Source organism: Rhipicephalus microplus, chromosome 1 (assembly GCF_043290135.1).
Source record: "Rhipicephalus microplus isolate Deutch F79 chromosome 1, USDA_Rmic, whole genome shotgun sequence".
In the NCBI taxonomy this organism is placed as follows: domain Eukaryota; kingdom Metazoa; phylum Arthropoda; class Arachnida; order Ixodida; family Ixodidae; genus Rhipicephalus; species Rhipicephalus microplus.
The window spans coordinates 111,650,657-111,668,077 of NC_134700.1; the positions used below are offsets into that span (position 1 = coordinate 111,650,657).

General features: G+C 44.0%; 1 protein-coding gene across 1 annotated transcript in view; it reads left to right on the forward strand.

The window, feature by feature from the left end:
• The window catches only part of LOC119178159 (uncharacterized), a 135,115-nt gene extending 118,170 nt beyond the window's left edge, over positions 1-16,945 (forward strand). The window contains exon 5 of the mRNA XM_037429335.2: positions 11,616-16,945. Coding sequence (XP_037285232.2) covers positions 11,616-12,160 — 545 coding nt within the window. The 3' untranslated portion in view covers positions 12,161-16,945. The remainder of the gene's footprint in view (positions 1-11,615) is intronic.
• Positions 16,946-17,421: the final 476 nt, after the last annotated feature.

The following is a 17,421-nucleotide window of genomic DNA, read 5'->3' on the forward strand; positions in this document are numbered from 1 at the left end:
CCCTGAAAAGCCACCACACTTGATCTGGTTAGATTGTGGAGCTTGGCCTTTTATTCAAACAAACTTGAACGTGACCGAGGCAATAACAAGTAAAGCAAAAGCAAGCTAGCCTTTGATTCCGTCCTTTTAGCAGAAGACATGCAGATAAAGAAAGTTCTGAGAACAGTGCCACTGAAACGTCTACCAATTCCACACCAAGAAAGAAGTGGATTCAGCTTAACAAGCACTTATGGCCATATGAATGAATGAATGAATGAATGAATGAAAGTCCGCGCAGAATATCCTCCAGGAGTGCTCTGATACCCCTGTCCCACGTGGCAACTAAGGTGGCAACTGAGCAGCACACTTTGCCGCGAGCGACATTTGCGCGCTGTCGCTCGAAAAAGTTTCGTGTCACTTGCTGCAATGTACACTTGCCTGCAAGTGCGTTCGCCAACCTCAATTCGTGGTGACGGCTGTGGTGAGGGCTGCGGCGAAGTGTCTATAGGCTCGGTACCAAGTGGCTTGTACTGAAATACGCTGTTGCTTAAAGCGGCGCTCACACTATTTTTACATTATTGCTTTTGTTATGAGGATTACTCCTATGTACTAAAACAAGTTATGTATCAGAACAAAAAATCTCGCTATTCTCATTATCGGGCAGTTTGCGTCCGCGTCCGCTAGGGGTATGTGCCTGCACATACATGCATTCTGTGCCATGACAGCGTTCGTCGCGTTGTTTACTTGCAGGCACACTTGCACACGTGTGAGTTGTTCTCTAGTTATTTAAGGTGGCGTGTGCGATTGGTGCTACTTTCACAAAAACTACGTGGTCGGAATATGAGACATGAGCGGAAAAAAAATATATAAATACGTTGTGCTAGAACTCCACCAATCGCCCTGCCATCATTTTCAAATTACACTTCGCTTTCTCTTGTAGCAGCGAACCGCTAAAACGACACTTCGTGAACGTAAGTACACTCTAAAAACTAAGGGAGTGCCGGGCACTCTTTTAAAAAAAGTACTTTCTTGTCCCATCTTTCTTTCTTTTTTCCAGAGTAAATCACCTCTAGTTAAGGCAGAGTACAGTGGTTTTCCAAGAACGGTTCAAAGCACTCCCCTCCCCGTGAACAGAGTAACATCACGCTGCCCGAAGCAGAGTAGCACGACCCCACCGAAAAGAGTAAGAGTACACCTCACGAAAAAAAAAAAAGCGGTACTTGAGCCGAAATTTATCTTTGTATTTGTTTTTGTCAGATCTCCTTGAGCATCGATTCTAAGGATAGCTAAATACGAGCGTTACGACGAAAATGCAAAATGTGAAAAGAAAACATCACCGAGTGGGCCTCGAACCTTCAACTTTTGACGCCCTGCAAACTGCTAACGCGACACTCCAACCACTACACTACACTTTCGTTAGCTTTATTGACTGTTTCTAGACATTATGTACATGAATAATGACGTAAAGATCGCGAAAACAAGTAGTGGCAGACCTACTGAAGAGACAATAGCTTTGAAATTCCTTGAGAGCTGTCGGGGTTTCTACCCTCGAAAACCACTCAGGAGCAGACTCCTGTGTTTTCTTAAGTTGCACAAACTTCGCCATGCCCTCTTGGAACTACATTCTTGCGGGTCGTACATCTGAATAACAATGAAATCCTGCCATACGGGCCCGTCATAAACAGTGGAGGCTTGTAAACATTATTGAGTCAAATGCAAACCATCCTCATTATCAATCAGGAGAAATTTGATACCGTATATGGGTCTAGCGGGAATTCCTTTTTGGTTGTCCTCTTCACTACCTCCATGCAATCCAAGAAATCATGGTCAATAGTTTCTGGCTTATTACAGGTGAGATAATCTGACTACCAAGGTAGAGAGACACCCCGCTTTTCTAGAAATACTTTTACGTGCAAAGTGCCATTGTGAAGCCTAAAAAAGGACTTTTTGGCAGGAGCTACTTGCATTCTTTTAACCCTTTTTAGCACGTCCTGCCCACGACTTGTACTGTGTATGGTCCTGTATATTGGAACCGGTAAAATTGCATCACATACACATTTTTGTACGCCTTTTTGAGTTTCACTGAAAACAGGTACTCGTTAGGAAATCTGACAAACGAAAAGCGGATACTTAAAATCACCTCTTTGAGATTCCGCGGTTAGTGATGAGGTCTGTACCGACTACATATCCAGGTAAAGCTTTCACGAGCCTCAGTTGGCAGAAAAGGATCACTACGCAGGAAAGGATCACAGTACGCTAATTTTTTATTTATTTATTCATGTACCCTAAAGGCCCGAGGGCATTACATAGGGGGGGGGGGGTAGTAGTATACATATATAGAAACTAACATGAACAATAATCTAATAACATGTATGAAAAAGTAAATAACAACGTATAAATAATGTACAAAATCGCAGACAATCAACTGTGAAGACAAAGGAGGGGGGGGAGGGTAAACAACAAGAGGTAAGGCAGGGAGGTTAACCAGGCACATGCCCGGTTTGCTACGCTACGCTGGGGGAATAGGAAGGGGGCATAAAGATGAGAGAGAGAGAGGAAAGAGAAGAGAAAGAGAAAGATAGAAAAAAAAAGAAAAAAAAGGAGGATTGTCAGTCAATCGGCTGGCGCGTATGCAGCGGTGGCACTACACAAAAGTTAAAGGTGGTCACATAGGCCTGTAGTCCTCAAAAAGCACAAGACAGCTTTGACTGCTTTTCGAGCCGACGAAAGGCGATGACGGTGTTCCAGTAGCATCTGCACAGAGAGTGGCCGATCGTCCAATTGTCGCAATGCGTCCGAAAGCTTCTGTCTTTCAGAGGCAAATCGAGGGCAATGGCATATCAGATGGTCGATGTCTTCTTTGGTGCAGCAGACGTCGCATTCCGCATTGTCGGTCAATCCGATGAGGGTTCTATATGCTTTTGTGAAGGCAACCCCCAACCAAAGGCGACAAAGAAGTGAAGCTTCATGTCGACGAAGTCCGGATGGAGGTCGAAGTTTGAGTCGAGGGTTTATTTGGTATAGTCTCGTATGTCTTATGCTTGGGGTGTTCCACTCCTGCAGACTCAGACTACGTGCCAAGTGACGAAGTTGCTTTGCAGCGTCAGTCCTTGACAAAGGAATCGGAATGATGTGTTCTTCTTGGTGCGATGTGCGAGCTGCGTTGTCTGTGGAATCATTGCCACTGATCCCACAATGGCCAGGAAGCCACTGAAACTTAACCTCGTGGCCTGTTTCTGTGACGTGGTGAACGAGCTTGACAACTTCGTAGGTTAATTGTTCATGGCAACCTCGTCGAAGGACTGACTGCATGCTCTGTAGGGCTGGTTTTGAGTCGGAAAACACAGCCCATTTACTCGGTCTTTGGGATTTGATGTACTCTATGGCGCCACGCAAAGCCGCAAGTTCTGCCGCTGTGAACGTAGTGACATGTGACAGTTTGATTCGCAGAGTGATTCCTCTAGCTGGAATCACCACCGCACCACCAGAACCAGACGCTGTGGTTGAACCATTGGTGTATATGTGCACGTGCTTGTTGTACATTTCGTGCAGATGGCTCAAGCTCAATTGTTTTAGGGCTGATGAAGGCAAATTTGATTTTTTCTGTATTCCTGGAATTGAAATACGTACTTGTGGAAGTTCCAGGCACCACGGAGGATACACCAGTTTCTCAGCAGGCGTAAAACCTGACGTAAACGACGCACGATGAGCACAGACAATTGCACTAAATTTCGTGTGGGGCCTCTCAGTAGCGAGGGTTGCCAAGTGGTGGGAAGGATTCCTAGCACGTTGCCTGAGGTACGTACGCATCGTTTCAATGGTGATGTGCGTCGTGATCGAGTAGTCCTGTGCAATGGCAATTGTTCCAGCTGTCGATGCGCAGCGGGGTAAACCAAGGCATATCCTAAGCGCTGGGGCTTGAATATTTTGGATTGTGCGCAGGTTCGTTTTGCACGTGTTAGATATAACAGGTAGGCTATATCACAGGAATCCAGTAAATAATACCTTGTACAGCTGTAACATAGACTCGACAGACATTCCCCAACTTTTCCCAGCAAGAAACCTGAATAAGTGACAAATGGCAGTCAGCCGCTTTTTCACGTAGTTTACGTGGGGTGTCCAAGACAGGTTTCGGTCGATTACGACTCCCAAGAACCTGCGACTCCGGCTGCATGATACCAACTGCCCGTTAATTAATATGCCGTAAACGGACATTGGTTTTCTGGTGAAGGCCACGACTGCACACTTCTCACTTGCGATTTCAAGCCCTTGTTTGCGTAAGTGGTACGATGTCACTGATGCTGCCTTCTGAAGTCGAGGGCGAAGTTGAAGTCGAGTCACACCTGATGTCCACACACAGATGTCATCAGCATAAATGGAAAGTCGTACACTGCTTGGTTGCTTGGCAACTAGTTCAATGAGTGTTGAGTATGAAAACAAAAGTACACTAAAAAGGAAGGCGTATCAAAAGAACAAGCGAGGCTGAACATTTATATGCTAAACAATGCTGATCATGGTGAAATAAGCGAGTTATACAGCGTGCTAAAAAACCGTTATAAAAGCACATGTACATCTGGGTTGGTTGTATTGGGTCAATCAAACACCAAGATTAAGCTTTAATTTGTGAGTGAATTCTTCGCGGTTTTTTATACTGACAACATCGTTGCGAAGTTGATTCCAGTGATTAACAGCAAGAAGTAATGGTGAATGTAAAAGCAGGTTTGTTCGGGCAAATATCTTCATGTCAAAAGAAATGTTAGTCCGCATTTTTTGTTTAGACGCATAAATTTGAGTATCTCCGTGCTTCTCAAAATCAGCCGGACTTTTTATAACATTCACTGCGTTTGTTTTGTGTTTTGCGAGATTAGAACATCTATCCGCCACGTTTTTTACTGTATAGAAAAGGGAAGATGAGCAGAACCAATTATATGAACGTCGTTTGCACTGACTCGCTGACTGGTTAATCATTTACGCGTACGAAACATCGTGCTTCTGAAGTGTATACTAAACAATTTAGTTTTTCCCATCCCCTTGGGCATATTTTCGGTCAATCTTGTCCACGCCCTTCGACTAAACCCACAGTATTTCACTGTAGCCATAACGATACGTTAGGCTTACGGCACCATCGCCCGTGTGCGATGATCGTAGCGAAAAATATGAATACTAATACATGGAGAATGGCAGCCAATCGTGTAGAGTTCAGATCGTAACTGATTAAAAGTAATAGTATTCGCCGTCCTCTGCACACTTTCAGGTGATATGAAACAATGTGGGGGGGGGGGGGGCACATTCCGGACATACTTCCCCATACGTCGTGCACAGTATGCAGATTTATATTATTGTTTGCCTACAATATTCTTAGCATGGTCGCCTCCGAATCAGTGAGCTTGCGATGTGCACGTGGAGGATAGAGCTGTCTATTTGCCTTTTGTAGTGAAGAATCGTTGCGTGGAATCTAGTGGTGTGGGGTATTACACATGTCCGACTCTTGTGATGTTGTGTCCTGTCACATTAGATATATCAGCTGTGACATATCTTTAATTTTGTGGCCGGATAGCCAACAGTATTCTGAAATAAGTACAAAGAAAAATTGGCAGATCCCACATACACTGGGAATCGATGATGTGCGAAGCGCGAATGAGAAAGGTCGATGTGTCACTTTAAAATCAGCACAGCTTTACAAGGCGGACGCAAATTATGCCGCACATGAATTCCATGTCAAGATTATCAAGTTTGGACGTCTACCTTTGTCCTTCATTCACGTCACATCATACCAAATTTGGCATACGTTGAGCTAGCGATACGGCCACGAGCACGCTTGGAGCACAGAATACAATCATGTTTTACATGGCACACATATCATGATTGTCATGTTTGGATGTATCATATATCCTCGTCGTTTATTCACTTCACGCATTACCAAATTTTTATATATGCGGAACTAGCTTTGAGCATAGCATGTAGTCATGTTTTACATAACACGCATGTCGCTATTGTCATGTTTTGACATGTCATTTACCTTCGTCATCTGTTGGCGTCACGTCGTTCCAAATTTGGTATATCTGAAGCTAGCGAAAGGGCCACGAGCGCATCATGAGCGTGGAATGTAGTCATGTTGTTGCATGACATGCATCTCATGATTAGCACATTTGCACTAGTCAAATAGCTTCGCCATTCATTCACATCCCGCCCCAGCGTGGTGGTATAGTGGCTAAGGTACTCAGCTGTTGACCCGCGGGTCCTGGGATTGAATCCCGGCTATGGCGGCTGCATTTTCGATGTAGGCTAAAATGCTGTAGGCCCGTTTGGTCAAACAAAAGAATCCCAGGTGGTCAAAATTTTTCGAGCCTTCAACAAAGGAGCCTCTCATAAACATGTGGTGGTTTTGGGACGTGAAAGCCCATAAATGAATCAATTATTCAATCAATTAATCAATAAATCGATCAATGAATGTATTCACATCCTGTAATAGCTAATTAGGTATATGTTAAGCAAGCGAAAAGGGAGCTAGCGCTTCATGAGTGTGGCATGTAGTCATGTGGTTACATGGCATGTATGTCATGATTTCCATGTTACGGTCTGTAGCATGAGTTCACAATGCAATCATGTCATACCGCACCAGTTTTGGAACATGTTATGTGAACAAAACAACCGCGAGAGCAGGAAGACGAAGAAATGTATATCTTGACATTCATGACATACATGTCCTAGTTTTCATGTTATGACTAGTTTCTTATGTTCGTCATACAGTCATGTTCTGTCATGCAAATTTCGGTAATGATACCATTACCGAAACGGCCAGTAAAGCTAAGTCGTAGGCAGATAGATAGATAGATAGATAGATAGATAGATAGATAGATAGATAGATAGATAGATAGATAGATAGATAGATAGATAAATAGATAGATAGATAGATAGATAGATAGATAGATAGATAGATAGATAGATAGATAGATAGATAGATAGATAGATAGATAGACACCGCTAAAAGTCGCCGAAGTTTGCTAAGTAATGCTTCGAATTCATTAGGCCCCACGTAGTCGTAAAATCTTTGTGGCAATAAAACAGTGTGCATGTTAAACAGATGTTCTCATCGGCAGGATAACTCTGAAGGTGCGATCCCAAGGGACACTGACAAAACTAAAAGAAACCTTCACTTTGCACTTAACGTATTTTGTACGCGTGAGTCTTTTCCCACAGCACCCGGTTTACATGGGAGTAGAACATACTTCTGCGCTCCAGATTTCGCAATAAGAGGCAAACTCGTACGCATATTTACACCAGGCTTGTGTAAAAACCTTATTGCAAAACCTAGCGCCACTGGGCACCAGCATCTAGTGCCATGCCGTTTGATGAGCCCATTATAGCGCTAGATACTGGGAAGATGTAGCGGCATGTCACTGGGAGGCGCTGGGTACACAGCGCAAAACGTCTGTACAGCGTTAAAGCGGGGGTACGCAGTCATCATGCATAAATGTATCACTGAAATAAATCATATAGAGCGCATTGACACATAAAAAAAAACATCTGCCTGGAAGATTACAACTCGCCACTTTCTGATTCCCAACGTGTTCCCAACCGAGTACTCTACCCTCTCCAGCACACCAGATGGTGTCCAGCGAATAGTAAAATGACTATTTATGCAATGAGCATGCCTTTTGGTTTAATATTTTACAAGTCGCACAGTCAACATATATAGTCGCGATATTCCTTTCCAAATGACAAGTGCGTCTTTATTTGAAACTAACGAATGGCTGCTGGGCACCGAATGACGTGCGTATATTGCAAGGGCTTAAAGCTTTTGAGGAATTCCCATCTTAACTAAAAAAAATTCAAACAGGTCTGCCGGAGCAGTCAAAGATTGCTGCCTGTTGCTGCCATTTTTTTTAATAGCCGTTTCACGATCATGCTATTGGTCAACATGTAAAGATGCTTTATGGTGACTTGTTAGACGGATATGTGCGTACACGACTGAATATTGGGTAGTGTTATCGCGCAAGTGACGTTATGGCAGTGGGCGTGCCAGTGTACATACTTGCAGTTATATCGATACCTACAACTAAAGAAACCGCCCCAGGAAAATACTAATGCAATCCACTGAAAGAGTGTGAAAGTGTGTTAGTTCAATAAGTCCTACCAATTTTTCAACTGAAAAGTACCTGTCCTTACATACGAGTCAAAGAAGTACCAGCTACTGCGCCCGGCAGCTTTCGGTGACAGCCTGCGTAGCTGAAAGCACGACACATGGATCGCCGTCGCTCCTTGTTCGAGCACACCACACGCAAGGAAAAATGGTTTATTTAGGTTGACAGATGTCTGAACTATAAAGTTGATCTAACACTATTAAAATTGTGTGTATTAAAAGCAGGAAGAGCCGCTAACATGTACACCGATGTGACCGGCACGGTGGGCCTAATTTTTGCTAGAACGCGGCATTGCGTAAGACCGCTCTCGAAGTAGCAGAGTTGCGATGCCTGAAGTTTCTGCATTCGATCTTTGAAACATTTCTATCCGTTACTTTAACTGTGCCTGAAGTAAGTAGAAGTGCAAGCATTGTCGACATGCATTTCCGGTAAGGCGATATCGAGCGACAGCTGTTTTTCTGGCCTCAACTGGCAGCACAGCGCGTAAACCAGTGTACAGATTGGCAGTTGTATCGATACGTAAAAAAAAATCACACAAGAAAATACTAATCCAATCCACTGAATAAGTATGACAGTGTGTTAGTTTGCTGACTGAAAATTGCGTGCTCTTACATACGAATCAGAGAAGTACCTGCTCGAATGGGGGAATCGCCAAAATGTTAAGGGCAACAATTACAAAACTGTAGTAGACATGAAGTGGCTAATGATCTTTTGCTCGAATTGCTTTGCCTAATATATTTGCACAGCCCAAGACTACGAGTAGTTACGACATAACTATACAGAAAAGACAAGGACAGATAGAGCGCTGACTTCAACTGTACTTTTATTAGCAAAAACGCTGAAAATATACTCGTGACAGAACATCACTGCACAACCTATTGCATAGTATGGTTACAACGCCACAGCTCAGCACAAAATTCACGAACTATTGTGTCAAAGCCAGAAACTCGATTGCTTTTTTAGTCACAGCAAGCGAAAGCATGCTAATACATCGCTCACCCACCATTTGTAATTCATTGGCCTCCAAAATCTCTCGTGTTAGCTGCTGACGGTGTTTGGCTATAGCAGTGCACTTTTCGAATTCCGATCTGCAACCACAATCTTTACAATGGATGCCCAAATGACCTTCCACAGCTGAGTATACATTGTAATGATGCTCCTTTAAACACTCATTCAGGCACCGAACCGTTTGCCCAACACATATCTTGCCACATGACAACCTTAGCAAATAAATGACGGCTATCACACGTGCTACGAATAGCCTTCTATGTTTGATTGTGCAGCCGCTCCTTCGTGCGGACTGCGCATTCACCCGTTTGCAGAGCGCTGAAAGCTTTTCTGGGGAAGAGAAAACCACCTTCACATCCGACTTATCACCTATCTTTTTCAAACTGTGAGAAATGCTATGTAGATAGGGAATCACAGTCACGCGCTATGAGCTACTAGCCACGCAGTTCACTGGTGCTTCTCGTCCCTGTTAAATTTTCCTAAGCAACTCTTCTGCCACCGAAACCAGCGCTGATCAGACGGGAAGCCTGCTCGACGAAGCTGCTAATTAACGAGTGGTCGCAAGACTTTCAGAGGGCATTTCTTAAACAATGACTATAGCGATCCCTCTCGATACGAGCTTTGAATGAGCCGACAAGTATGGTAGAAGAGGTTTGCTTCCTCTAGGCTCATACTTTCAGCAAAGGTGATCACTTGAGATGTTTAATTTCAAATCTAAAAACCTTAACAAAGCATCCTGCGGAAGCTCATGCGTCAGAATAAGAAGTGCCGTGCACTCATCGAAAAGACGTAATATGTTCGAAACGGCGGCTTCGAAGCCCCGATCATCGCAGTATAAAAGCACAAGAAAACCGTCAACAAAACGAAACACCTTTACGGCAGCCGTTGTGTTGAGGCGGCTAGCCAAGAGTCCGTCATGATGAGCGAGAAAAATGTCCTTTAAAACATGTGCTATGCATGAACCTATGCGCACTCCTTTTTTTCTGAATAAAAGTGCCTTCGTTCTATGATACGAACGTTGTCATTAAGTAAAAGCCAACATGCTCAAGAAAGCTACTGGCCGTTATGCCCGCAGCATTCTGGAACGCAACTGAACCGAAATTGTCAATGTAGTCGTCAACGCACCGTAGTAGCGTGTTATGTAGTAAACAGTAGTAAAGATCTTTGATGTCGATGAAGCAGGTACTTAAGCCATTATTGTTACGTGAAAGAAATGAAATGATGTTATTACAATCTTTCACTAGAAAAGGGTCGTTGGTGGTCAGAAAGTTTAGCTTAGCTTGTATCTTGTATTTTGTTGCTTAGGACAATTAAACAAGGACGAGAAGCGCCATTGAACTGCGTGACTAATGGCTCAAAGCGCGTGGCTGTGATCCCCTTTCTACATTGCATATCTCACAATTCGAAAAAAAAGGTGATAAAGTATATGTCAAAGTGGTTTTCTCTGCCCTAGAAAAGCTTTCAGCGCTCTGCAAACGGGTGAATGCGCAGGCCACACGAATTGGCTCCTGCACAATCAAACATAAAAGGCCATTCGTAGCACGTGTGATAGCCGTCGTTTATTTGCTCCGGTTGTCATGTGGCAAGGTATATGTTGGGCAGACGGGTCTGTGCCTGAATGAACGTCTGAATGAAGACGGGTCTGTGCCTGAATAAAGGATCACCATTACAATGTATACTCAGCTGTGCATGGTCATTTTGGCATCCATTTTAGAGATTGTGTGATGGTTGCAGACCAGAATTTGAAAAGTGCACTGTTCCTGCCAAACACCGTCAGCAGCTAACACAAGAGATTTTGGAGGCCAATGAAATACAAATCGTGGGTGATCGATGTATTAGCATGCCTTGCTTGCTCTGACTGAAAAATAAATCGAGTTTTTGGCTTTGACACAATAGTTCGTGATTTTTGTGCTGAGCTGTGGTATTGTAACCACATAATGAGATGATTGTCTTGCTGTGATGCAATAGGTTGCGCGATTGCGCAGTGATGTTCTGTCACGAGTATATTTTCAGCGTTTTTGCTATTAAAGTTACAGTTGAAGTCAGCGCTCTTTCCGCCCTTGTCTCTTCTTCTGTAGTTACATCGTAACTACTTGTAGTCTTGCGCTGTGCAAATATGTTGTTTGCCAATCACCAACTAGCCCAAGCATCTGTCTTATCTACTTGCCTAATAACGGGAAATATGTCCGAAACGGAAAAGAAACACTAATGATTGCACCAACAATTTTGTTGCACGTCAATTGCTCTTAAAAAGTTAAGCGCAGCCTGTACCAGTTTCAATCTCCATCGTATTTAAATATGTCTGAGTACTCACCTGCTTTTTTGTTTGCGACCTTAGTGGGACAAGCCCATGTGCCAATAATAAATGTTCTACCGCATGTGTGAGCCAATGAAACTAAAGTTCTATTCCTTATCTCTATATGAAAACGCTCTTTTATGTCGCTCCCCCTTGTTTGGTGATCATTGTCTTTCCACTGACTGCAGGCCTCATGATGGCGACCAGCACGCCGATCGAGTCATCCCGCATCGCGCCCTACATCAACGTCAGCGCGACTCCCCCTCCACCACCACCAGCACAAGCAACCAGGCATCCGTCGGAACGCTTGTTCCTGCCGCCGCATTCCGCCGCCGCCACAGTTGCCGTCAGTGGGGCGGCGGGTGCCAGAGGAGGCGGCGGAACGGCCGCCGCTGCTGCAGCCGCCGCGGCCGCAGCGGCAACCTTCCTTCCCTACGCCGCCGACCCCACGGGACTGCTCGCCGCCGCCCATCACTACTCGGCCGTTGCTGCAGCAGCGGCTGCTGCCGTCGCGTCGGGCCACGCTCCACCGCCACCACCCGTGCCTCCCCCGCCCTCTTCGGCCGCGGCGGCAGCCGCTGCAGCGAGCCTGCTGTTCTACCCGGCGCACATGCCATTTCCTGGTGGCTTGACCACGGCGCTAATGGCGGCCGAGAGACTCACGACCAAGAACTCGAGCATCGCCGACTTGCGACTGAAGGCTCAGAAACACGCGGCTGCTCTGGGCCTGTGACGCAGGCTGGCATCGCCGCCGCTGCAGCCGCTGGACCCGCTCCGCTGCCGCCACCGGAGGCGCAAGCCTTGAAGGGCGATCGCGTTAGTCTTGCCGAGGGCGTCGTCATTGAAGTCGTCGGCGAAGATACAGGCGTCGTTTCTTGTCGAACTGGCATAGTGCTTTGAAAAGTGAACAGCTCACAAACACACCAAAAAGGAAGCGTCGTAGAACACTAGGATTCAGAAGGGGCATGAAACATGGCCTGTTTGGTGCAAACAAAATTTTAGACCACCCCGATGTTAATGCTATCGTGTTCACATGGATATGGTACGCCTAATGTTGTATGCATTTCGTCTCCAACTGCTACTGTTCTGTGCGGCAATGATTCTACTGATTTTGAAGGCCTATAGACTGTTTTGCTCAGGTGGTAGAAATCTTTATGAAGCGCAGTCAGTCACTTTCTGCTTAGCGGAAAAGCCATACGACACTGCGTTTCTCTTGAAGGACCATACCCATATGGTTCGTCTAGCAATTTAGCTGAGCAGGTAGTGTGGCATTGTTTCTTGTTGAGATGGCCGGGATTACACGCGCCGATGATCAATGACAGATAGCGAGAAAGTCCGCGTTTATTGAGGGTCGTGCCTGGAGAAGTTGTTAAAATAAGTAAACCTTGTTCTACATAACGAAAGAACAACGTCATTTGGAGGCACGCCATAGTAAGAGACTCTAGAATAATTTCAACAGCCTTTGATTCTTTAGATGCACCTAAATTTAAGTAAACAAGTGTTTTTTTTTTTGTTTGCACCTCACCCGTATGAAAGTAAGGCGGCCAAAGCTGGCAATCAAACTCACTTTCTCGAGTTTGGTAGAGCCATAAAGTAGCGACCAAGCTACTAACGGAAAGGGAAGAAGAATGAATATTGTTGAATGAACATATAACCTGCTCAACTGTACTATTGACGACCGAGCATCGTAGTCTTCCAGTACTTTGTGGTCAATCTTTTGTTGGACTTCTCGCTGATAGAGTGAGTTAAGTAAGATCAGTTCATTGATCTGCTACGCTGTCTTGGCAATTTATTTTTAGCGCCTATATATTATCCTCCGTGAGTGCGCCAACACATCGATTGCTCCACTCATTCACCATTTGATGCGTATAGTATTAAATAATTGAAAATAATTAGATTTGCACCCTGTGAGGTCGAACGAAAAATAAGTACACATGCTACTCGCTTCCATTACTGCTACTTTCTACGTATCTTTGAAAGAGCATTTCTACAAACATAGACAGAACATTCGCAATCTCATCCATGCGCATTAATAGTAGACTACCGAACTAGGTGTTCCATAGGGAGCTGCCGGCAAAAGCTTATGAGGTATTCATCGCCGAGGTGTTCAACCTCAGCCGATGACGATTTGATTTTTATGGGAGCGAAGACAACGGCGACTAAAGCGAAGGTAGCCATACGGGCGGGTTGGTCTGTCATGCTTCTTTGTTATAGGCACGAAATGTCAAGGGGAGAAAGAACACGAACACTGGCGCTACTGCAACAAACGTTTTTTTTTTTTGTTGTTGTTGTTGTCAGTAGCACTAGCAGTGTGTGTACTTTCTTTCCTTCATCCTTGTCTTTTTGCATTCACTTCCAAGAAGACTAAAATGAACTCCTTGGTACCTTGACATTAGGCAAAGTAGTTGCCCGCCTCAAAAAAATAATAATAAGAAGTGATAATCAGCAGTTTAGTTCTTTAGCAACACACACACAAAAATATGAACACGTTGCCCAACTTCTAAGAAGCATTTCCTGCTCCTGTATATATTGCCAAGATAAATTGCATCATATATAGCTGCGGCAACGATGATAGGTTGGATTTACCACGTAATTTAGCATTAATGTTTACTCACATGTACACTGTAGATGTTTGCTTAACAGGCCGGTGCGCGTCCACATACGGTGCAGTGCTGCATGCATACGAACATGTCACCAATAACATTCGAATTTAACAAAAATCTCACGGGGTTTTGCACGCCTGAATGACTAATGAACTGATGTGTACGTGAATGCGGTTGATCAAGGTCATATTGTAACGGTTGACGCAGTCGGTAATTCAGCATTCGCAATCGGTACATATACCGCAATATGGTGTCACCACATTTGTCTGTGCTTTCTCCTTCAAAGGGAGGACAATGTAGTGTTCACGAATTAGTTAACAATGAATTTCAGGGGTATGGCGCTGCCTCTTTAGTACTCCTTCACGTTGTACAGTACACATGTATTGAAAAAGAACTATTTTAGGCAAACTAGCGCACAAGATTTACCTTCCACTGCTATGGGGTCGGGTAACATTGAATTAATTTTTACTGCAACACAATAATCTGAGGCAACACTATATTTAAAGGGCGGACTCAACGCTACGTGACGTGCAGGGTTGCCGTTAGTTAGATTAAAAAAAGAGCACGGGTTAGAGCTAAATGTAGCTAAAGTAGGCAAGCAATACACTCTTAGCGCCAAGTTTACAGTCAAACAGAAGAAACGCTGCACTAGTATGAATTTTCTATATTGAACAATAAGTGATATCATTTCGAATCTACACTAAAGTAGAAAAAAGAGCACTTTTATTTTTTTGCTTGGTCTTCAAGTCATAAGAAAATTGCAAATCAATTAACAAACTCTAAATTCCTTTAATACGTAATTTAGCGGCACAAAACAAGGGCAAATATACAGAAAGGACAACTGTGACCACTGGCAATGGCGACACGTAGGTTCCAGAAGGGAAGGGGCACTAAGGGAAATGAAGAACAGGGCCCACACAATTAGAAATTCTTACAGTTGAAGCTGAAACTTGGGCTATAGTTGGTATTGACTTTAGTACACAACGTAGCGGCACAAAGGAAGCACAGAGAAAGATTTATACAAGATAACCCTGTCATTGTTGTATTCGGCTACATTATTTATTCAAGTCAAAACCAATTAGCCAAATTTCCGGCTTTTATTATAAGATCTGTTCGTTTGCACACGGTCCATGTTCAGTAGAGTAACTGAGAAACGTGACAGTGTAAAACTGGAACATTGAAGCCAACCATTAAGTTGGAACAATATTTGTAGACGCTGAAGTTTGGTTTCTTGGGCTTGAATTCGCGCACAAAAATTATCGGTGTTGTTACCCTGATGCCAGTCGAGCTTCAAGTTGTGATACTTGAGGAGGACCAGTTCAGCTTAATTTTTGTATAGTGGGTTCCTGTTTTCCAGAAGTTTACACGAGTATTAACACGCGCTGTGCGTCAGCGTTAGCGACTGGCTTGTAGTGTCAACATCGATGGCGGAAGCGTTAACAGTGTGCTAGCCACCCATTTGCAACCATGCTTGGAACTACATTAGTTATACATTAGTATAAAGGTGCACTCAGATTTCATATTTAACTTGCCATTTAAACTGCGTCTCTTCTTGACACAGTGTTTTGTTTAAATTCATAAAACTACAAAATTCTTGGCCAATCCTAACAAGTAGATGTGTCGCACTGACTAGATGAGCAAGAACCTCATGTCTTGGCAGAACAGCCACACGTTACGTTGAATTTGTTTAAGGAGCACCAGACTGCAAGGGGAAGGGGGGGGGAGGGCGACATGCAAATGCGTCGGCTGACACTTCATGAAAGGTTGAATAAACAAATTTGTATTATTTAGTCTTTCTCGGTATTTCCTACTCAAATATTAGGCAAAATGGCTACTTAATGCGCAAAAATTGAAGTGCGCAGTACGCTAAAGTAGCCATGGCGCCAACCTCAAGTTTTCGCCGCCAGGCGTGTATCTATTTGGCGCAAAGTAAACGCATTTAGCGCAAAGTAAACAACAATGGTAACATAATGACGTCGTTATCTCGAGAAGTTGCACCTACTATGTCGTTACTCAAAGAAAACTGATGTCGCGTTTGAATTCATGAGTGTATATTGTACATTAAACCAAGAAACTTATTGACAATGTAGCGTGTATTTGGTGGTGACATTTTCACCTGTTGTTATTTTGTGTGGGAAAAAAATCCGGCTGTCATGCGCCACTTCACATTGCATGAAATATGGTACAGGCCAAACATTGCAGCTGGAATGAAAAAAGCATGTAAATGTTCCTATGACGTAGCGGGTAGTTTATATGCTCCGAAGGCACATTTCACATATTTGGTGTAATTATGTGCTGGGTATCTAGACCTCGTGCCTGTATTGTGTGTGGCGAGAAATCCAACTTAACTAGAAAAAGCGGCTTCAATATATTTCTTTCTTAAATTAATGCGCATGGCAAAATCATCTTAGCCGCATGTTTCGCAGCGTACGCATTCTCATTGGGTGTGGAATTCTGTGTACACGCATAAACAGCTGTGCAGGCAATGAACTGCTGCCCATGCAATTTTTTTTTATGCCGGCATACCAACGAACTTTTGCGAATGCACGTTACACGATATATGACGTAAGACAGGCCTGAGTATTTTAATGCCCAGTGTGTAGACGCATTTTATGGCGCATGTAGTTTCAATTATCAAACACCACATGCGTCACGTAAGGCAAACCTGTTTATGTGTTTGAGCTTTGCCTATGGCAACAGTGTTTGCTTTCTACGGGTTCCGGAAGAAAAATGACTGAAGTAAATAAACAAAGACTGCATCATTCAATATGCGTTTATATAAAGGGTCTGCCAACTCGCTTGTTTAAAACAGTGATGCTAGTATTTCGCATAGTTCCTAATAATGTAGTCTGACCTTTGTACAGTGCTGTTGTTGTGAGCGGCGACTCCGATCAATAAAGACTGATGGTACTCGAGATAGAACATTCCCAATCTCATTTTGTTGAATTGCCTCCACTATACGAAAAAAAAAAGCGCTTACTGCAGACAAACCTGCTTCTACAAAACCAAAATAAATTTCGAAGAGGGGGGGGGGGGGGGACTTATAATTTGTTAAGAATGTAAAAGTGAATGCATCACTGATACAATGCGCATGACGTCAGGCGTGGTGCAGTGTTCCTAGAACGTTCTGTGGGAGCCAACCATGACATTTTTCTCCCCCTCCCTCTCACAGCCACCACGCCTGCCTTGAACGCGCCGGCGGCTTGAATGCAAGCGACTGGATCATTGTCTTATAATTTCAGTTAACAGAAGTTTTTGATTCCCAGATGAACACTAACAGACCTGGAAGCGTTTTTACCGGTAACTTAAGACTCGCTGTTCACAAAGCAGCATTGTTTCAAGTAATCTTGCCACCCTCCTGCCACACGAAGTCAGGAAGCGCGAAATGAAA